The sequence below is a fragment of the Natator depressus genome, chromosome 2 (genome assembly GCF_965152275.1).
Source record: "Natator depressus isolate rNatDep1 chromosome 2, rNatDep2.hap1, whole genome shotgun sequence".
In the NCBI taxonomy this organism is placed as follows: Eukaryota; Metazoa; Chordata; order Testudines; family Cheloniidae; genus Natator; species Natator depressus.
This window is the reverse complement of record NC_134235.1, coordinates 133,744,014-133,767,231: the sequence shown is the minus strand read 5'-3', so window position 1 is coordinate 133,767,231 and position 23,218 is coordinate 133,744,014. Positions and strand designations below refer to the sequence as shown.

The 23,218-nt window shown below is 40.0% G+C and overlaps 1 protein-coding gene across 1 annotated transcript in view; it reads right to left on the bottom strand.

The window, feature by feature from the left end:
• Window positions 1-23,218, bottom strand: part of DNAH5 (dynein axonemal heavy chain 5) — a 235,436-nt gene that overhangs the window by 139,024 nt on the left and 73,194 nt on the right. The window contains exons 20-34 of the mRNA XM_074945024.1: window positions 22,942-23,132; window positions 22,742-22,841; window positions 20,106-20,242; window positions 15,928-16,129; window positions 13,840-14,075; window positions 11,473-11,691; window positions 10,730-10,792; window positions 9,498-9,736; window positions 8,241-8,481; window positions 7,227-7,426; window positions 5,890-6,043; window positions 3,906-4,069; window positions 3,215-3,371; window positions 1,565-1,777; window positions 914-1,138 (exon numbers count right to left, since the gene is read on the bottom strand). Of these exons, the coding sequence (XP_074801125.1) occupies window positions 914-1,138; window positions 1,565-1,777; window positions 3,215-3,371; window positions 3,906-4,069; window positions 5,890-6,043; window positions 7,227-7,426; window positions 8,241-8,481; window positions 9,498-9,736; window positions 10,730-10,792; window positions 11,473-11,691; window positions 13,840-14,075; window positions 15,928-16,129; window positions 20,106-20,242; window positions 22,742-22,841; window positions 22,942-23,132 (2,741 nt within the window). The remainder of the gene's footprint in view (window positions 1-913; window positions 1,139-1,564; window positions 1,778-3,214; window positions 3,372-3,905; window positions 4,070-5,889; window positions 6,044-7,226; window positions 7,427-8,240; window positions 8,482-9,497; window positions 9,737-10,729; window positions 10,793-11,472; window positions 11,692-13,839; window positions 14,076-15,927; window positions 16,130-20,105; window positions 20,243-22,741; window positions 22,842-22,941; window positions 23,133-23,218) is intronic.

Sequence of the window (23,218 nt, the reverse complement as noted above, 5' to 3'; positions counted from 1 at the left end):
AACAATATTTTGCCTAGAAGCACCACGTAGTAAATAAATGCTTCATTTATTACTAAAGTCAGTGGATACTTTTTGGCCTGAGCTGTAATTTATACTAAGCCTTCCCCCACCATCTCCTCCGATTAGGGTGCTCTGGCAGCGTGCAGTGACTATGTGGATGTAAGTGTGTTAGTCAATGAGTTTAGGCCCTTTGTTTTAGGTTTAGTGTTGTGAATTTGACATCATCAGTTTCTGTCCTCTTCCCATCATTTATGAAGTTTTATGCTAGCTCCATTCAGTTTATTCTTGGAACCTCAGTTGATAATCCACAGAACACAGTCAGAATTGCACTCAGAAATGTATTAGAACACTTGCAGAATTTATATAGAATTTGGTAAAAAATTATCCCAGGGTTGACCATTCACCACAGGCATTGATCTTGAATTGACACACACTTGGAGTTGTAACTTGGTCTCTTTCCATCAATGCAAATTAGCTATGTTTAATCTTGTCCCAACCCTGAAATTTTATCAGTGGAAATAAACTCAAACCCTCACATCAGCAATTGTAAAAGCAAGGCCTATTTTTCTAACAAGCCCAAGTAGTAGAAGTCATCTGTCGTCTGCCAATATTTTTTCTTACAATCCTGAAGTCTAGTAGCCTGATTAGTTTTTTATAGTTTCCAAATTATTTTACTGCCTCTGAAGTAACTAAACCCTTACTTTGTCCATGGATCAACTATAACCTGGGCTGCAGTAGTGCAAGCTTCCCCACAGTATCCCAACACCAAACATCACAGGAATGAAATGGAGACTCAATCGCTAGATGTAGGTATACATATCATTTTCATATTTGAAAGGGCATATTCAGCAGCTATAGAGCCATGTTTAAATATAATACCGTGACAGCACACGAAGCTAAACTGAATGCTTACCAGATCATCAAAGATGTCCCTCTGGTGCACGTGGATAGTGATTAGTGTCTCATATTTAATTCGCTCCACTGGACTGAGCTCTTTGGTTGTCATGTCTATCAGAGTGTTCAGCAAGTCTAAGAAAGATTGGTTTGTCTTCTGCATTATTTTTTTATCATATCTGGCATTAGTCAATGCCTCTTCTGAGTCTCTTGTCCAAATCATTTGGATCCCCAAAAACCCAACCTTATGAAAAAACAAACAGGATGCTCTGTGAAGTTTTTTCAGTTAGCATACATAAATATGCGTTTCTATTAATACTTAATAAATTATTCAATAAAATTAAATACTTCAAAATTTATTAAAAGTTGTAACTCATGCCTTCATCAGAGAAGTAAAACTACCTTGAGTAAATACTTTATATCCCAAGTCTAGATCTATTTGGTGTACAAATGTGATGCCTTTTGAAAAATCAACAGGAGCTGCACACATTTGAGGACAACAATTTTTAATCAAGGTTCACTCAAACATATTTTCTCCTAATCCCACTAAAATAGTTGCACTATTATAGCACATTTTATTAGTAGATCTCAAAATGCTTTACAAATCATTTGATTAGCTTTATTTATTTAGCTTTATTTATTAGCTCCGCACCCATTTTAATAAGCTCACCTGCGCTGGGAAAGAAGAAAGAAATTCAATCAACTGGAATCCAGTTTCCTGGATATCCATGGCTGCCTGGCGAATGACAATATGTAATGAGGACTGGGATTCCTTTAAGAGAGAATTGAGCCAGACTTCCACATTACCCTCAGCCATTACAGGTTTATCCAACTGAATTGTCTCACCCTCTCGAGAACAAATTGACAGAATGCGATCATATATCTAGTTGAAACAAAAAAAAATATTGTAACATACAGAACATTATTGCTACGAGCTGGTCATTTCTTCAACATCTCCACAACACAATTAACTATTTTTAATCCTGGTAATTTATTGAACAGGTCAGGTTGTACCTGCCAAAAGAAATGAGCTACAGTAACAAATTAATCACTACTGATCCCGGTAAGGCTTATTCAGAATCAGAGTTTCCTCTAACAGTGTTTTAGCAATAACTGAAGTAAACTTTCAAATGAATAACAGGCTGTAAGATGATCTCACTTGTTAAATTTTACTTCTATTTTCATGTTAGTGCCTAGAGACGCCAAATGATCTAGGCACTATACAGAGGCACTCACTATGCTTGAAGTCTTAAACTGAAAAACAGACCAAGAGTGGGATGCTGAGGAACTGAGTGATTAAGGAACTTGTCCAAAGTCACATAGACAATTACTTGCAGTGTCAGAAGCCAAATCAGCATCTGAGTATTAATTCAGTGCCTTAACCTCAAGATTATACTTAATCTACAAAAGGGATTTTTTAAAGCTCCTGAAGGTCTTCAGTACACAAAGCAATAGGACTTGTGCTTGTGAAATCTGTAGTCATTTTTGTAAGTCTCCCCACCAAAAACCTAAAGGCTCAGTTTCTCACTGCTCCCCTACCCCCAGTAGATTTGTTAAGGGTGAAATCAGAATGTAAAAAGACTTCTTACATTGTGTACCCCTACAGGTGGACATATTTGCAGTCCCAGTATTCCCATAACCACAAGGGCTGCTCTAGGAACATGCCAATACCAATACAAACCTCCCCAGAATGTAACTAGTTAACTGGTGATACTATTTACCTTGAGTGGAAAAGTGTGCTTTGTTTGGAATAGGGAGGAGATGGGAAATAACCTAAAATCCCAGTAGCCAACTGTCACAGATATTAAACACTTGGCCTTTACAGGTCTGTCTTCATAAAAAATACCAGACAGCCATTCTTGTTTTGCCTGTTTTCTAACTCAAACACCTGGGCTTCAAAGATCAACTGGAAAGTGATTGGTTTTAAGTTTTGCAAGTGATACTGTGGGTGGGGATAACCTAGACAGGGAGAAAATTATTTCTAACCAAAAAAATTATATATACACACAGGGCACATACTTGTGGCAACAGAAAGTGTCAGTGTTTAAAACTGCTAACATGATGTCATGTTCCTAAGCCAAAATACAGGTGCAAATTTCTGAACTACCATCCTCACTCTACACACAATTAATTTGTCATGTGAGTGAAGATTCGGAACCCAAGTCCCCTGAGGAAAAAGTCTAATCAGCACTAGGGCACTCAAGATCCCTTGTGGATCTGGCGGATGGCCCATTTACCTGTATAACTTTTCATTTAAGAAACGCTGTGCATTGCTTGCCAATTTGCAAGACTACTGTGGCAAGATTAGAGCAGTGCCCACCTTTTCATGGAACCTGACAGTTTTAATGTTGTCAAAGACATTCAGCAGGTGAGCCTGTATAGTGTGAGAGTCTGATGCCTGGCCAAGTATCTCCAAGAGAGCAGGGTCCGACACAAAGAAGAACCGAGGAAAGGAAAGCCGTTTTTTCTCAAGGTACCTGAGTTTAAAAGAAACAAGCCTCACGGTGGTAATTTATTCAGCACTGCCTTCATAAGGTGAGCTTCATCTTATCCCTTTGGTGATGGGAGACCAAATTTTCCCAACACAACACATTAATGCAGTTTTCATTAGTGGTAATAATAGCAGTTCAGACCCACTGTGCCCCGATGGGTTAAGATTCTGCTTTGATGCTACCATTTGGAATTACAGATTATCTCATTGCACAAAGCCAGTGGAGGTTACAGATCAATCAGAATAGTAATTAAAATTTAAGAGTGCAGTTCTAGCTTGCTGAAGTTGGATGCATTTGTTGAAAGTGTTGCTAATGAACTCCATGTCAGGCTTCCTTTACTTCAAAATTAAGTTATGGACTAACTTGCACCCTCACCTTACATGGATGCACAGAAAATAAGCCTGCACCCCTGGGCCCAATGCAAGAGAAAAGCACTGAAGGAATTATTCTCTTGTCTAGTCCTGTGGTTGTGCTATTTATCACCATTTTCTTGGAATTGTACCCTATTAACAGTCTTACCCTGTAAGTGACTTCTGACAAATTTCAAGCTGTTCTAACAAGTGTGGCAGAAGCTGCCCCATGGTTTCATCTCCAACACAGCATTGGACCACATTTGGCATCTCATGGGCCCGCGTCATGATCTTCACCCATGATTTATCTATATTAGAGAAACGCTTGGCTTCCTGTGGGGAAAGGAGGGGAAAGCAGGTCATCTACATAACTGAGATCTTCAATTCAGATAGAATAATTCTGAATTCATGAATGCTGCTAAAACTAATGTTCGGACCACTCAGATTTTGTCAACTATCCCCACAGAATGTCAACTTTGCTAGGTGTAATACAAGTTAGGTATTCTCTGTCAAAGCTTTTACATTTCATTTCCAAGTCTGGCACTGAACCCAACGTTTCCCTTCCCTCCTCATCCTTCCTCAAGGTAGGAAGCAGGACTGCTCAGTTGCCAGCATTTAGATCCATCATGTTTAAATAAAAAGAAAAGGAGCCACAAGTACTCCTTTTCTTTTTGCAAATACAGACTAACATGGCTGCTACTCTGAAACCATGTTTAAATAGAGTACCCCAGATTTATATTACTTTCCAAAAAATAATGTTAATTTTAACATTAAAGAAACTAGGAGAAATGTTAAGACTCCCACCAGAAGTGTATGCCCTTCTTAGTTTGAAAGATGAGTGGACACCTGTAACAAATATTAGTGACTAAGTAACAGTCTAGACATGAAAAAACCTACTGGGTCATCTAATTTAGTTTACCTCCCCACCAGTACAGTAATGTTCTCGATTGTACACTCCATGTTATACTCAGTCTAGTTTTAGTATGAACCCAACAATGAGACTTAGACTATTCCACAGGCAAATACATCTCAGATAAGTTTCACTCACAAATTAACAGTGAGAAGCTTAGACGGTATATGGATTCTTTATCCAATCTGATTTCACATTAAGAATAGACTGTTTTTAAATGATAAAGGATATACAACACATTATATATTTATATATATCTATATACACACACACACACACACACACACACATGCACACACACACATGCACACACTTTGATCATTTGCTATTTTTATATGACTTCATCAATGGCTGCATTAACTACTGTGCTGAAGTTTATGAAGCAACTGCTAAAGTTACATTTGTTTTGCATCAGGACAATGAAATTGTTTGTTCAAGTGCAATTGTCTGTGCTCTTAATTATTGGATTTGCACTTGGAATTAACTTGAATATGCAACATGTGGTACAAGTTGTACAAACAAAAAGTGAATTTTGATTGTAGTAACACAAGATGAATCGAAAAAGTAAATAAAAATATTACTTTCAATAGACAGATAATCATGCACTCTTTTCAATATTAATACATATAATCTATCACTTTACTAGTTGTCCACAATAAAGACAATATGGCAGACATCTATGATGAGAGGAAGCTAGTAATCAAGGGCCCAATTCATGTCAATGTAAACTGTACCAGATGTGGCAAAGAGTCCTGTGGCATCTGACAAAGTGGGTATTCACCCACGAAAGCTTATGCTCCAATACGTCTGTTAGTCTATAAGGTGCCACAGGACTCTTTGCCACTTTTACAGATCCAGACTAACACAACTACCCCTCTGATACTTGTACCAGATGTGAGGCCCGAAATTTGTTTCTCAAAGAAGTTAATATTCGGTTTTGTGTATGCCTTTATTTCAACAAAACCAGTACAAATATCAATCATTTTAAGATCCTGAGTAAAGATTATCACAACATAGTTCAAAACCCCTATCTAGTACTTTTTAAAAATGGATTTCAGCTTTACACACTGTTCTCTCTACAAACCCTACCCTACTGCTCACATTTTTAAAAGGCCTGAGGGTAGGAAGATGGCAAAGCAGGAATGCTGAAACCTACAGTTATAGAAAATGCCTGAGTCATTTTTAAACTAATTCAGTTGTGTATTTAGAAAGTAGATTTAAAAGAAAGTAGCTATTCAAAAACCTTTGGAAGCTGCTTCGCAATGTCTCCACCCACAAAAACAGCCTCCAAATAAATCCACAAGTTCTGCACTGTCATCCAGTTCTCAATTATGTCTGTTGTGTTGGAAAGGTAGTGTACCCATTTTTGGATCTGCGCCTTGAATGGGGTGTTGTACCTGAAAAAAAATGCATAAAAGTTGCTGCAATTAGAAAAGAAAACTATGATTTTTAAAGCGTGTTTTGGCCTTATCAAGCACATGACATTCTAAGTGAGGAAAATGAATGCCTTGTGTAAATTGGACAGCACTCACTACCACCACTATCCATATGATAATATGCGACACTGACTTAAGGTCTTCTATACACCATTTTTTCCAGGGTCAATTCCTGCTCATCCCTGGACTCCAATGGGAATGTTCAAGTGAGTAAGGAAAGCAGGACTTGATCCAGAATCTTTCAAGAGCCCTGAATACAGAAATATAGGCAATGTGAACTACTCTAGGGACATTGAAGGGTCAACAATGATTTTACTTTTTTTTTTTTTTTTTTTTTACCTATAGCAGCTTACATAATGAAAGTTATTACAGCTATCTGTGGTATAAGGAAGTGATCTGTAATTAGTGTGATCTCTAATTACATTACAGATTAAAAAGTGTCAGAAACCCCAAGATTGCCACCAACATCTAGCCACAATCTCACTTAACTGATAGGTCCTTAGCAACCAGTCATCCAAGATTCCCCTGACTCTTACATCATTTTTCGCATTATATTGTTGAGTTGTTATAAAATATAGAAATCCAGACTGGTTTACAAGAAAACAAGTTTTCCATCCAAAGAAAACAGCCAATTCTCTTTATACAGAGATCTACAATGAACCCTATCCTTTCAAATTTTAAAATTAACACACATCATTGAGATAGCATTTTATACTCTAAGCACACCTGAAACTTAACATGGATTAGTTGTGACCTGTAAACTGTACAGATGTTTATACATGAGAAGTTCTTGGAACCATATACGGTCCTCAGTCCATGCAGTTAGGTTCCCAGGAAGTCAGGGGGTCATGCACAGATTAAAAGAATTGTTAAGCCTTTAGGTTCTGATCCTGTACCATGGGTGTGCGTTTATACCTACATGGAGCCCCGCAGAGATCAATATGACTCTGCAAGGGCAAAGCTGACCACCTGCGTAGGGCAGCTTTCAGGATGGGGCCTTCATTTGTGCCAATAGGGAAACGTTTAGCACTAATATACTAGTGGTATTTCTGTATTTATTTTCTTATTTTTCCTTTTATGTTGGAAGGGGCAACTTTATCTAACAAGCCAAAGTCTTTTGCTAATAATAAATCCCCTCTGTTACCTGTTGCTCAAGAGAGAGCCCAAAACCATCAAGCTATCCTCCATGCTAGCAATCGTTTCTGAAGTGCTGTCTCCTCTCAAGAGCAGCTCACCACGAGTTTTAAAGTTGGCGAAGGTGAAAGTTTTGTTGTCCCACTCAGCAATCACCTGTTTCAGCTTCTGCTCAATGTCTCTCTCCTTCACCGCACTGATGCAAATATCCTAGTAAATAAATAGCCAGTTAATAAGAGAAGCTCTTTCAGCTCAGCCTCAAGCATCCCTATTCTACTATCCTCTGTCTCCATAGCATTCGCTAGGCTAGACGGTTAACATAAATCAGTAAGTGTAAAGACTACCGATATACTTTTCACGTGCAAAAATAATGGAAACCTCTTTATTCGTATTCATCTTAAAATTAACACACCTGAAAAAAGGCAGGAACTTTGATACTGCAATTCTTCTACAGATGAGTTACATGAGAAGGTAGAGAGCTACTCTGCTCATTCCTGGCAGCCAGACCAGCTGTTTAACTCCAGTTTAAGGATACAAAAGGCTGAGTAGCTATACAAAAGATATCTACCTATCTACAGTTTCTCAAGATCATCTTTCACCACAGTATTTCTACTAGTGGTAGGGACAGGATGGCCAGCTCAGTAATGATCTTTCAAAGCCTCATTACTGCAAAGGAAGTCATCTGTACAAATTTTAACTCCTGTGCTGGGTTCCACTGCAATCTTTAAGTCTTTGCAGGATTGATGTCTGTTTTGAAGCACAGGCTATGTTAAGGCTTTGTTACGTCATAAAAGAAATTCAAGGGAAACCTCAGGAATGGGGTGAGTATTTGCAAAGGATACCTTAGTGTGGTTTTGAGTATGTGAGAGTTACTGAAGTACCACAAGTGCCACAAGTACTCCTTTTCTTTTTGAAGGATGTATGGATTCCTTCTATTTAACTACTATGAAAAAGGTCACACTAAGGATATTACAATGCCTTGAAAAGTGTTAACTGCTCATTTCTGTGCCACTCTAACTAATACCTCTATTTCCTCTTTATATTTCAGCAGAGGTGCTTCCATGATATTCCTCAATTTGAAGGTCTCGCTTTCCACCTCAAAGCCGTGTTCAGTGAGATCTGTAATCCTCTTCCAGTGCCGAGCCATCATGGCCTTATTTGACATAAGCTCAAGTAAAGGGCAGCACTCATTGAAATCATCAACTCTCTTCTTTAGATCCAAAAATGCCTGCCATTCCTTTAAAGCGCGAGGAAGTTTGCGACACCTGCATGTATACAATGTTAACTTTTTTGAAGCATTTCAGATGTCCCTTTATGTTACTGAATTAGCTAAGGGAACAAAGCAACAGCAATGGCACAACATAGTTCTGAAGTTAAAGTAGAGTTTAGTTTAAGTTCCCTGAATTTAGTAATTGTACATGTGCTTTAGGAGAACCTGTATTTTTCCCCATCAGCCTATTTCATTGGCTGCAGATCAGGGAAGACTACACACCTGTTCTAAGGAGTTCAGCTGAACAATCGTACTACCCTTACAATGAACATTTTCACGGTCTGTTACTCCATCTATGAGCCACTTTACTACATTATAACAACTATTATCCCAGTAATATTTCTTCACCACATACAACTCTGGAATTCCTTTTAAGTTATTTTTATTTTTCAATCAACATTTGCCAAATTTCAAAAATGGTAAAGAGTTTAAATTTTCTCAGACATTCTCCTTCCCCAAACTTTTGACCAATACTATTGATTATGGGGTACTTAGTGGCGGTATTCTGCCTGGATGTGCAGGATAACCAGGTTTGAGTCTTGAACTCACTCAATTCCCTGTTTGACAAGAGCTTCAATTCTGTACATGTATATCAGCCCCTGTTAGATAGGAAAAGTATTGGGTTACACAGCAGCAACCCCATAGGTTACTGAAGGGGTCCTCTGCAGTGGAAAGTTAAGTTAAATTATTCCATTTGTATTTCAGAAAAATGTAACCATCTTTCAACTAGAGAAAAGTAATGATCAATTCCAAATTTGCCCTCTAGACACAGGGAAATTATTTGTTACTTGGAAAAAACTCCCAAGGTACAAGAATCCTTTAACCTCAATTGGTAAACTACTCCCTCTTTGGTGAAGACAGTAAAAAGAGAAGAGTGGAAGATTTCAACTACATTTTAAAGAGCAAGAACATGCTTATCTAAGTATAATGAGTAAAAGGCAATCCCTACCATTATTCAACAAGTAAAAACACCTAGCTTAACCATCTGAACACACTTCAACACTTTCTCACCTGTTCTGAAACTCCAAAAGTTCATTATTTATTTTCGCAATGTTAACTTCTGACCAGAGGATATCGTAGTAGCCATTAACTGTGTCAATAACATTGTTGTACAGGCTGTAAAGTTTCTGTAGCAGGGTCAGCTGCTTCTTGATCTCAAGTAGCTGAGGATACTGGGTAACAGGCAAACCAAAAAGCTCTTCCCCACCAGTGTAGGTCATGTATTTTCGATAGAGGCTGTCAAATCGGTTCTAATAAAAATATATAGATGCAAATGCTAGTATTATGCTCAGAGCTCTACAAGAGAAAACATAGCCCCTGCTCACAGGTATCTATCATCTAAAAAGGCAGGCAAGCGACACAAGGTGATGCAAAGGATGGTTAGAAAGTTATGTTTAAATAAAAATGGGACACTCACTAGAGCCTGTGTTGGAAGTCCTCATGGAAGAAGCGAGTGGTAGCCTACATGGTAGGATAGAAGGTTGTTTCTGGAATAGTGGGGTGGGTTGAAGAAAGTAGTCAGATTGTTATCTTTGGTGGCACAGAGTGAGAAAGGTTGGTTATGATATGGAAGAGAAGAAATAAAGGCATAGATGAGGTTTGCAGGCCTTGAAAGCTAGGATTCAGGTCTGAAGTGCAAATCCTCAAGTGAGGGATTTGAATAGGGAAGTCAGGTTTTCCTTCCTAGCAACTCAGACCACATTTTGCATGTGAACTCTGGCTGTACTTGAGGGAGCAACATGGGAAGCAGCGGCCAAATAGAGAAAACTGCTGTAATGAGAGTGGAAACTAGCCAAGGCATGTGGAAGCATTTTATCAGAACGGTAGCGAAGAGTATATATGTTTGGGGGAGGGTTGCATAATATAAAGAAGTGGGAAGATTTGGCAAAAGCCTGGTGATGTGGAGTGAGCATTAAAAAGTGAGACCAAAGATACAGATATATCAAAGTGTATGCTCAGCACAATTAGACTCCAATCAGGACACCTGCACTTAGTAATTATGTTTTATTATACAAATTCTGTATGTAAGATGCATGTTACCCATTTTTGCAATTCAATTTTTTATTATTCTTTGCTAGCTAATGTTGAAAAAATTTCAACAAACTTTGGTCCCAGTAGCCAAATTAAGTGGACTATATAGCCTTGTGGAATTTATTTAAGTATTCTGCTAAATTCTGACTGACTGAAATGTTTTTGCTACTTACATGACATTTTAATTAAGTCTTTTAATTGGGAATGAATACCTGGAACATGATAAGCCTGTCACTGGCTTCCTGAGGCTCAAGACCAACCGCCATTGGTCCATTCTGGAAGAAGAAAGTTAAAGATGCTGTTCACCAATGTTAAAAATAAAGCATTTGGCACATATGATTTCACTGTCTGTTCAAGTGTTAACTTCATTAATAGTTTTTACTACCGAGTTTTGCCACCCTGACTCACATCTAGTAGTACCAGAGAGATCAGCATGTCCATTCATAGGGAAAGGTGCTTGGCACAACTAAGGGTGACAGAAGGGTTCAAGTACTTTTCATACTTAATGAGTTGGGAAGGACCTTTAAGAAGTACCCATCACTATCCCCTTCTACTAGTGACAGAACAGATGCTAGTGAGCTGGTTTACTGGAGACTGACTCTGCCTGTCTTCTTTGCAACAGTGAAATTGGGAGGGTGCAAGGAGCTTCCACCCTCCTACATGCCAGACAAACCTCCCACTCACTGGAGTATAAGCACTATTCAATCGGCTTGTATTGAGCAGGCCTCCGTAACATTGAACTATCATCCCCATTTGCCCCCAGCTCCCCTTGCTGAAAAATCACAACCCCTACCACGTGCTCCAGAAAAAAAGTTAACTGACTCTCATGCTTCATGATCACAGCCCCCTTTGCAATGAAGTTGAAAATCACATGGTTTACAAGGGTCACACAGAGAACTTACATGCTTTTTTTTTTTAAAGTTTCTTTCTTTTGAAACACTCCACAGATTAATACCTTGTCGTAGTCTGCATAGTACTGATTACAATCTTCAGTAAATATCTCCACAGTGCTAATTAGTTCTCCCCTGAAGTTAGGCTGCAGAGCTACTAGCTCATTCTGCACTTCATTTGCCCGGACCAGAAGCTTCTCCCAGAGATAGCGCAGGGTGTCCACCTTCTCCATCTCTTCCTTTGCCACCAGCAACTCATATTTGTTTAACATTGCATAGGATTCCTGTCAAAACAATGATTGCATCTATATTCACCATGTACAGAACATGCTATATTCTATGCAAATACATATATAAATCCTCAAGATTTTAAATGTGGGAGACTGAAGACAGTGCCAGAGGGCCTTTTAGAGAAGCAGGAAGGCTGTGCTAATATAGTTGTGCATAAACAACAAATTCAGGAATCCATGATCACACAGAAATTAAAACTACTGTTTTTCCTCTTCACAGCATTCGACTCCTGGATCTGATGGATGTTTGTTTGTGTTTCAACCTGTTGCTCTAAAATTATTTTCTGGTTATAATGACAAGAGCCTATGTAACCTACAAATTCATTTTCATTGTGATAAGGGTAAGAAGAATTAAATTAAAGCTATGCTTCAGAACTGACCCACAATAATGACTATGTTCAGCACTACCACCGGTAATACATGGAAGAGAGAAATAGCTAAACATTTTACAATAAAATAAGCAACACTCTTGAACAGATCTTCTTTTGCATACATGCTTAAATCTAATATCAGACATTTACCACTGAGAGCAGTGGGAATCCAGCACAGCCAAGGTTTACCAGAGATCTTAGGTGTATGAATTGACAATTAAGTATATTAGCTGCTTTATTACCCGCTCCCCCAACTCTGCCCCTCCCACATCTATAGATTCCAGTATTGTGGTCTCTGAGTACCTGAATTTTCATATGTATCACGGATGCTTTGTTTTGATATACTACATTGCAACAACTAGCTAAAGTAATCAGAAACCAATTAAATTGGTCTAATATATTTTCATTCTAGAACTTTAAGAACTTTGGGTAACTGTTTGGTCTGAACAAAAATATGGGTGAAAGAGGAACTGGAACTGTACTGTACTAATGACAGCCAAGAAAAACATTTTATTTAGACCAAATAATGGACTAAAAATCAATCTTGATATGAGCTTTCCTAAGGAAGAGTATGCCAAGATACAAAGCTAGCCAAAAACTGGTATGTGAATCAACAGATATGTCTGTTATTTGCACCTGTAACAAACGCATGAATGCTTTCTAGCTTCCAGGGATACTGAAAGTATCATGTATGAAACTCAATATTTTCAGTCCACAACTCATATTTGGAGCACATTAGCACATTATTTCCTTAATTACAGCTATAAACTGCACTTCAGAAATTGCTGAAGTTTATTCTAGAGAAAACTGACATTGAAAAACAGTTGTCCTAATCAAGCATTTCATCAGCAAATGTACCCCTTATATATATCCAAGCTAAAAGAGTAGACTTGCTAGTATCTCTGGTAAGTAGAAAATATGCACTAGGCTAAACTAAAGAGCTAAGAATTCAAAAGGCAGGCACAACAGAAGCACAAAATAGTTGGTTGCTGATTGGGAATTTAAGCCAGAAGCTTCTATTTGAGGTGTAGCCATCAATAAGCCACACTGTACAAAACTGCACTGGGATAAGGTCATGCTTTAATGGTGAAACATTCAAATAGGAAATGCGTATTTTCTTTAAAATTACAGCATATTCTTTGAATCTTCTGTCTTGATCAGGAGAACCTGTGATTCTCCCAAGAGTCAGGAACGCTTTTCTCTATCAAGTACTTGTCCTCAGTAAGATGTACATCCTCAGGCAAAACTCCACCTCTGTCTTCCTTCTTGACTTAGATCTGCAGGATACCCTCCCTATACAGTACACATTTAAGCCTGCATGAACTTGTTCTACCAGACTCCAAAGATCTCTGGTTATTCATCTAACAGTCACCTCCTTTGTGTCCCCATACGCTTTGGCCTCTGCAGCACCCAAGGGCAACAGCCTTCTTGTCAACTGCCTTAGTAATTCTCATTTGAGAATTCCACTTGCCTGAGCCTCTCCATTTCTCTCTGCTGCTATGGCAAGTCATGCCTATATCCTGCCTCTTGGCTCATTGAGTTTACATTTGCCCTAATGGGAGTTCTGCACATGAAGGACTTTCAGGACCAGACTCATTTTATTATTTAACTAATTAGCTCATATTAGCACTAAGATAGATAGATAGATAGATAGATAGATAGACAGACAGACAGACAGACAGACAGACTCATCACATTTTCAAAATTTACACTGCAAGACAGTGTTCTATACACACCAGAAGTAAACACACACTTATCCCCTTTTGATTACCTCAATTGGTACCACTTGGAAGTCTATGGGGATTTGTTGCTCTCTAATCTCTTTTAATGCAGTCATAGCTATTCTTATGTCATCCAAATCCTTAATTTGTCGATTCAGTTTCTTGCCGATTTCCTCTACAAATGTGAAAATGTTTTCCATCTCTCTTCTGTATTTCTTGTTACAGTGACGCCCCAACTCAATCATCCAAGCCTTGGTTTCTGCAGCCAGTGCTAGCTTCAGGTCAGCTAGAAAACAGACAACAAGTCATTTTAGATAATTTCCCCAAACACAGGCTTTATACACACAAGCATCTTGTTAAATTGTCAGTACTTTTTCAAATATAAACATTGATTTTGTTTTCAGATGACTGTTACATATGTGTTTTATTCTCGTGTTTATGGAGTTAAGAGATTTGGCAAAAAGCAATGTAAATTTTGTCAGAATGGTCATTTCAATTTAATCTTAAAACAATCTAATTACTGAGGACCTCTTTTTGCCTCTCAGTGCCATAAGGATGCTGGACAAGGGTCCTTGAGCCACTGAGCTTCAGTGGTTGGAGCCAATATGCTTATAGAAGGCAGTTTATGTAATGTCTTCAGAGATGCTGGAGGGAGCATGCTGAAGAGTGGCAAGGACTGTACCTCTACAAGCATTTCAGGGTCCTATTTTCACAAGTGCTGTTATACCAATGCTCAGCCCCTCTGTAAGTGCACTCCCTTAGTTCTAGCCTCCAGGTAGAAGTGTGCATATGGTGAGGGAAAAACCACGCATAGAACCCATCCATCACCCTTTTTGGGGTACATAATACTGTTCATAGCTCAAGTGCCACCCCAACCAGGGTGCAGCTGAATGATGACTGATTCCTGTATTGGAATGCTTTGGATGGATGCTTCCCCGGCTGTGAATTCACACAGAAGGAGCCATAATTTGGCTCTTTAATTAATTTCTATTTTACACAATTGTGAGCACTCACACTACACATGTATTATCTTGTTCATCAGTTTAGTTGTCCTCACTCCAACTTTATTCACTGAACTATCAGGTTAAATAAAAACATGACGGGACAGTTATCATTTAAATAATTTTAGAATAATTCGGGGAGGGGGGAGTTAAGTGAAATCTTTAAAAAACAAATGATACCAAAACTACTCATTTAACTTGTAGGAGCTTTGACATTTGATTTAATGGGCACAAATTTCCAATCTCAATGGGGAAAATTAAGGTCCCAATGCTTATTTCTGCTATGCTGGAGTAAAACCTTTCAAAGCAAGATCTAAATCAAGGACATGAAACTGCTCTGGCTTCAATGATGAATATGTATTAGTGACAATGTATAGGATTGGTTTAAATTATCCTCTTTAATATAGGATATTGCTTGTAGGTCCTTCTATTACCTATGCAAAGTGTGACATTTATTATTTTGACCTGTCATATGTGCCTATGCAGGGAGCCCTCTTATTCCCATGAGCATGTTACCTGTTTTGTGGGTCACAGAATGAGGCTCTTCCCTCCCTCTGCAGGGCCATTAGTCCCCATGCTGCACAGGTGGGCAGGGAATGTGCAGGAAGGGGAAAGGCATGCCAGCTGAGTCTTGGTTCCGTCCACATACTGACTAATGTGATTACTTCACACACCCTCACTCCACTTTATCCCCTGCAACAGAATGTCTCCCTCTGCTAGGGCAACTATACCCACCCCTTGTAGCCATGCCCCCAATGAGTTCTGAGCATACCAAGTAGCTTCCCCCCCCCCACCCCGCACAATAACTTTGAAACAATTTCATGAATTGACTCTAAATATAAGTAAATGCATGTGACTCCTTCCAAACAGTAGTAACATTTTGACACAGATAATTCATGCTTCAGATCTAAGCATGAAGGGTAAAAGTAGATCTTATCACAGAAACCTGGCTATAAGCTTAAGATACTGTCCCTCAACAGAATCTTTTTATGGGTCTCAGAGGTATAATCATGGGGAGAATTTAAAAAGTGAATTTTAAGGCAATAGTCTCAATTGTTTCAATATGCATTAATGATAAAGGTCAGAGTGAGAAAGTATAACATTTGTTCTACAAAATGCTTGAGCTGACCACTGTACCAGTATATAGTGCCATAACTCCCACACAGATGTATTCAGGTTCTGAGTTTATCTCCAGCTCCAAGTCTCTGAAATGGAGGATCTGGGACTCAAATTCAGAGAGTAAAGGGTTTCCTGTTATGAACTTATTGATGGTTTCCTCCTTCTTCCTTTGCCAGATGTGGTCATAACATTTGAAACGCTCCAGAGCTGTAAGAACCTCCTGGAATAAATTACAAGGTCAAAGGAAGTTTCTCAGTGAGCAGTTGCGAACAAGTAATTTCTCAGATATTTCAGATGCTGGTTCAAGTTCAGTTGAAGTAAATGGTGGGGTAAGCTGCATTTCAGTACCAAACAGGAGGGTGTTGAAATATTTAAGTTAAGCAAATCCTGCTAGAATGCAATATCTATTCAGATACAAAAAACAACAATGAAACATACTGAATATGGCTGAACAAGTCACCATGTATCTGTTAGATCATTTAGTACTAAAACCTCCCCTCAGTGACTGGTATGCAACCTCAACTACAAATCAGTGAAAGTAATATTGTCCCTTTAGGTTAAAAGGTGCAATGTCTTAGTCGGTCTGGTGGCAAGAATTCAAATAGAAGAGGCATTTTCTCTTCTGCTTGGATTATTTTTTATTTAACATCTCCTTCTCCTCTCAAACCCCCACTGAGGATGAGTGTGCCAATATGTCCCCCATAATTGTCAAACTGGCCTTAATACTTAACTTTTATATACTGTATATTTACAGTACTGTCTGAACATAAACTCAGTTCAGCTGGGCCTCAGCATGCCAGGGAGAGTTTTTATAACTGGAGAAACTGAAGCACAGTAGTAAATTGAATTGACCCAGGTTCACACATGGAGTCAGTGTCTGAGCAGGGAATAGAATTATGTCCCATTCCCATTGCTGTGCTTATTCCACCCTCTCTTCCCATAGCCAAGAGGAGCTTGGAGACAAAAGTGTGCCCAATTAGTTTGCAATCTATTTTTTTATATTGCCTTTGGCACTTTCCAGTAACCCACTTCCATTTGGCAACTTCTGAATAATGAGAAATAAACATTACTTTGGGGTTTATATATTTACTCACCTCTGAGGAAATAACCACTATCCTGGATTTCTACCAGTGTCATGTGCTGGATATTGCTATTTGATCCAGACGGCAGTAGTGTCCACTTCTAAGTTAGGCAGAACAGTGTTTAGGCCTTTTGCACACTGATGATGTGCTGTGACATGCACATTCTCATGTGAGCCCTTCATTCCATTCATGAATGTATACATTTCTGGCCAAATCTTTAATGCAGCTACCAACCCTAAATGATGAGCCGGGTTCTGAGCAGATACAAGGTGGAGCAAGGTAAATCACCATTCCCAGGCTGCAGAGCACCTTCAAAAGCCAGTGGTTGTGAGTAGGCCCAGCAGACACTCGTGGCCCCTACAACAATAGTCTCTGGGTCTATGGCCCACCCCTTTCAGACCATGAACACCATAGCATGCAAGAAATGTACACCCATAGGATTATCTCCCCACAGCCAGACCACTGCACCTCAGCCAGCAGAACATCTATGCCCCCCTCCACAGCTGCAGAGGCAGCAGCTGCATTTTCATCTAAGGACTTAATACACCAGTCCTACTGAGGCACATCTCCCACTAGCTTTGGCAGAACTTTTACTTGAGAACTCAGGATCTTGCCTTAGAATCATAGAATATCTGGGTTGGAAGGAACCTCAGGAGGTCATCTAGTCCAACCCCCTGCTCAAAGCAGGATCAATCCCCAACTAAATCATCCCAGCCAGGGCTTTGTCAAGCCTGACCGTAAAAACCTCGAAGGATGGAGATTCCACCACCTCCCTAGGTAACGCATTCCAGTGCTTCACCACCCTCCTAGTGAAAAAGTGTTTCCCAATATCCAACCTAAACCTCCCCCACTGCAACTGGAGACCATTACTCCTCATTCTGTCATCTGCTACCACTGAGAACAGTCTAGATCCATCCTCTTTGGAACCCCCTTTCAGGTAGTTGAAAGCAGCTATCAAATCCCACCTCATTCTTCTCTACTGCAGACTAAATAATCCCAGTTCCTTCAGCATCTCCTCATAAATCATGTGCTCCAGCCCCCTAATCATTTTTGTTGCCCTTTGCTGGACTCTTTGCAATTCTTCCACATCCTTCTTGTAGTGTGGGGCCCAAAACTGGACACAGTATTCCAGATGAGGCCTCACCAATGCCAAACAGAGGGGAACGATCACGTCCCTCGATCCGCTGGCAATGCGCCTACTTATACAGCCCAAAATCCCGTTAGCCTTCTTGGCAACAAGGGCACACTGTTGACTCATATCCACCTTCTTGTCCACTGTAACCCCTCGGTCCTTTTCTGCAGAACTGCTGCCAAGCCGCTCAATCCCTAGTCTGTAGCAGTGCATGGGATTCTTCCAGCCTACGTGCAGGACTCTGCACTTGTCTTTGTTGAACCTCATCAGATTTCTTTTGGCCCAATCCTCTAATTTGTCTAGGTCCCTCTGTATCCTATCTCTACCCTCCAGCATATCTACCTCTCTTCCCAGTTTAGTGTCATCTGCAAACTTGCTGAGGGTGCAATCCATGCCATCCTCCAGATCGTTAATGAAGATATTGAATAAAACCGGCCCCAGGACTGACCCTTGGGGCACTCTGCTTGATACCGGCTGCCAACTAGACATGGAGCCATTGATCACTACCCGTTGAGCCCGACAATCTAGCCAACTTTCTACCCACCTTACAGTCCATTCATCCAGCTCATACTTCTTTAACTTGCTGGCAGGAATACTGTGGGAGACCGTATCAAAAGCTTTGCTAAAGTCAAGGAATAACACGTCCACTGCTTTCCCCTCATCCACAGAGCAAGTTATCTCATCGTAGAAAGCAATTAGGTTAGTCAGACATGACTTGCCCTTGGTGAATCCATGCTGACTGTTCCTGATCACTTTCCTCTCCTCTAAGTGCTTCAGAATTGATTCCTTGAGGACCTGCTCCATGATTTTTCCAGGAACTGGGCTGAGGCTGACTGGCCTGTAGTTCCCAGGATCCTCCTCCTTCCCTTTTTAAAAGATGGGCACTACATTAGCCTTTTTCCAGTCATCCGGGGCCTCCCCCGATCGCCAGGAGTTTTCAAAGGTAATGGCCAATGGCTCTGCAATCACATCTGCCAACTCCTTTAGCACTCTCGGATGCAGCGCATCCGGCCCCATGGACTTGTGCTTGTCCAGCTTTTCTAAATAGTCCTGAACCACTTCTTTCTCCACAGAGGGCTGGTCACCTCCTCCCCATGCTGTGCTGCCCAGTGCAGTAGTCTGGGAGCTGACCTTGTTCGTGAAGACAGAGGCAAAAAAAGCACTGAGTACATTAGCTTTTTCCACATCCTCTGTCACTAGGTTGCCTTCCTCATTCAGTAGGGGGCCCACACTTTCCTTGACCTTCTTCTTGTTGTTAACATATCTGAAGAAACCCTTCTTGTTACTCTTAACATCCCTTGCTAGCTGCAACTCCAAGTGTGATTTGGTCTTCCTGATTTCGCTCCTGCATGCCTGAGCAATGTTTTTATACTCCTCCCTGGTCACTTGACCAATCTTCCACTTCTTGTAAGCTTCTTTTTTGTGTTTAAGATCAGCAAGGATTTCACTGTTAAGCCAAGCTGGTCGCCCACCATATTTACTATTTACTACCATCGGGATGGTTTGTTCCTGCAACCTCAATACTTCTCACCAATACATTTCTCAAACCTCAGCCTTCTCACCAATACATTTCTGTAGCAAGTGTCTTGGTCACTAGTGAAAAATTACCCCCTAATTCTGTCATAGATCATTAAGATGTACTAGCTACAGTCTTTCAGATGTGTCCAGTGGGGTAATTCACACCTTATGGACTTGTTATAAATTTTCAGTTTTATGTTAAACAATAAGCTTGCACTCCCATAAACCTTTCAGAGCTGTGTGCTTTTTTACTGTTCAAAGTTACCCTTTCTAGACATGATGCAACTTTGCAACTACAAATGTTCTCTCTCCACCATCACAGTTTATCTTGCTCTTATTAAGCAATTTTTATAAGCATGTCACCATCCTATATGCATTAGCCCAGTGTTGTATGTTCCCTATATTGCATGGCATAAGGACATTGTCATAGATCGTAAGATTCAACCATAACCCTGCTCACTTACCTTTTTGGTAGAACTGAGGACAGTACTAAGTACAGAGACCAATTTAATAATTTCCTTGTTCTCAGAAACACTCTTATAGTAGTTACTGTTTTGCACTGGAGCAGGCACGTTTGCAGTTGCTACTTCTGAGGTCATATCTAAAAGGACAGAGCCATTAAAGTATTTGTAAAGACCAATTTAAGAAAATGTTATAATTTTCAGTTCAACAAAACTCCCAAGTTGAAGACACATGGTCTCTCAATAGGTATTCCCTCTAAGTCTTAATATTTTAATCCATCAAGAGAGTATAGTTAATTCCAAGAGTGGCTGATACAAAGCCATTCTTCACCAAAGACACCTACTGAAGAGACAATCCTTGTCACCAAATAGCAACCTTCACTTCAAGCTCCCCAGCACAGAGTAGGGCAGTGCAATCTGTTTCGGTCTCACTCAAACAATCCCTGTTTTTCTTTCTTTCAAGGAGTTTATACCATGTACATCACTTAGAGTGACTAAGCCAAAAAATGTGGCATTTGGAAGCAGCATCAACCAGCTCTGGAGGAAGATAAAGTCATATCATCTCAAGCAGAGGGAGGTGGGCCACCATTCAGGTATATTGATATTAATGAAAAGGGGATCCCTAAAAGGCACCCTCTCCATCCTATAGCCGAAGAAATTGAAGTACTAAATTAGCATTAAGAAAAGGAGTACTTGTGGCACCTTAGAGACTAACCAATTTATTTGAGCGTAAGCTTTCGTGAGCTACAGCTCACTTCATCGGATGCATACTGTGGAAAGTGTAGAAGATCTTTTATACACACAAAGCATGAAAAAATACATCCCCCCCACCCCACTCTCCTGCTGGCAATAGCTTATCTAAAGTGATCACTCTCCTTACAATGTGTATGATAATCAAGTTGGGCCATTTCCAGCACAAATCCAGGTTTTCTCCCCCCCCCCCTCCACACACACACACAAACCCACTCTCCTGCTGGTAATAGCTTATCTAAAGTGACCACTCTCCTTACAATGTATATGATAATCAAGGTGGGCCATTTCCAGACACGAAAGTTGCAATTCTTCAACAAAAAAACTTCAAATCCAGACTCCAGCGAGAAACTGTTGAATTGGAATTCATTTGCAAATTGGATACAATTAACTTAGGCTTGAATAAAGACTGGGAGTGGCTAAGTCATTATGCAAGGTAACCTATTTCCCCTTGTTTTTTCCTAACCCTCCCCACCCCCCCCACCCCAGACGTTCTTGTTAAACCCTGGATTTGTGCTGGAAATGGCCCACCTTGATTATCATACACATTGTAAGGAGAGTGGTCACTTTAGATAAGCTATTGCCAGCAGGAGAGTGGGGTGGGGGGATGTATTTTTTCATGCTTTGTGTGTATAAAAGATCTTCTACACTTTCCACAGTATGCATCCGATGAAGTGAGCTGTAGCTCACGAAAGCTTATGCTCAGATAAATTGGTTAGTCTCTAAGGTGCCACAAGTACTCCTTTTCTTTTTGCGAATACAGACTAACACGGCTGTTACTCTGAAACCTGTCATTAAATTAGCATTATGTGTGCTTAAGTATTACTTCAAGGGTGGTCCAGTGATTGAGGTGCTAGCCTAGGACTTGGGAAACGTGGCTTCAAGTCCCTGCTCCCCCACAGACTTCCTGTGGCAACTCTGGGCTAGTCCCTTAAACTCTGACCCTCAGTTCACCATCTGTAAAACAGGAGTACTAGCACTTCCCTATCTTACCAGGGTGATGTGAGGATAAATATATTAGCAGGCTTGAGGCATTCAGATACTACACTAATAGGGACTATGTAAGTACCCAAGATAAATAGATACATATGATGAATTTGGCTTAAATTCAAATTTACTCCAACACTACTATAAATCACTACCCAGGAAGTAGACACCACCTTAAAATGTGTTCTTAATCATTTAGCTATCTGAATGTAAGTGGCTGCACAAAATAAACTTTGTCTTTAAGAGTCCCTATCACACCCTCTCCTGAAACCATTAGAGCCGCTTCTCTGTGATCACTACAATCACTTCTGCAATACATTTTCTTATATGAAATGTAAGAGCACTCTGCTTTTGGTGTAAAGTAACATTCTAAAGGGGTAAGTTAAGTGCAGGTCTAAAAACTATATTGTGGCTGTGAAGCCACAGTGCACATTGGAATGATCATGGAAACATCCGACCATAGTGGAGTCCCCGCAAACATTTTGGCTTCCTCAGCCAGAATTCCTGTGAAGGTACTGTGAGGGCTAAACATCACAAAGCCAGGGCTGCAACACTGTTAGCAGGGTACAGTTAGCACTCTCCTTAAGCCAGTTCAAGTAACTCAGATGTAGCAAAAGACTGTCCCCATCTATCTCCATGGGAGGTCACGTATGACCCCTAGACCCTCCTAGTCCTCATATACCAGGATAGCAAGCACAGGGATTGTGCCCAGCCCCTCACTGTATTTGCACCCTCTTCCGCTCATGCACCACAAATTTGGCCTCAAAGGTGATATACGATTAGTGAATTCTGAGTGATATCATCTTCATATCCAAGTAGTTATCCATATCCTGGAACACATACAGAAGGAGAGACAACATTTACATCTAAATCTGAGGCAGTGATATTATAAAGTTAATTACCCTGAGCATTTTTGATGCCAGTCTCTCTCATTCCATCATCAGAATCACTGTCTTCGCTACTGCGCCGCAAAGCAGCTATTTTTCTTTCTAGCATTTTTTTCTGTGTAGGAAGTAGAATGATCATATTTATTTTCTGTCAGAAATTTTTCAAGAGCAGGATTTTTAAATATATTTTTAAAGGAAGTCTACTGAAGACAAACCTTAGACATTCTCTCTTTACTCCACTGCCCAACTCCCTTCATGACACTGACAATACTCTCCACAGCTTTATTAAGTGTTTGCTGTACCTCATCCAAAGCTGGCATCATAACGATATTTGGGATAGACAGGTTAATGCTAGTCCGAAAAATAGGCTGAGCACTCTGTTTTTGCTTAGAAACACTGTCACTGTCTAAAGGAAGAACAAAACTGATTGTTATAAATACAGTTTTAAAAACCTGTACAGTATTCTTTATTTTGTCCATAGATATGAAACTA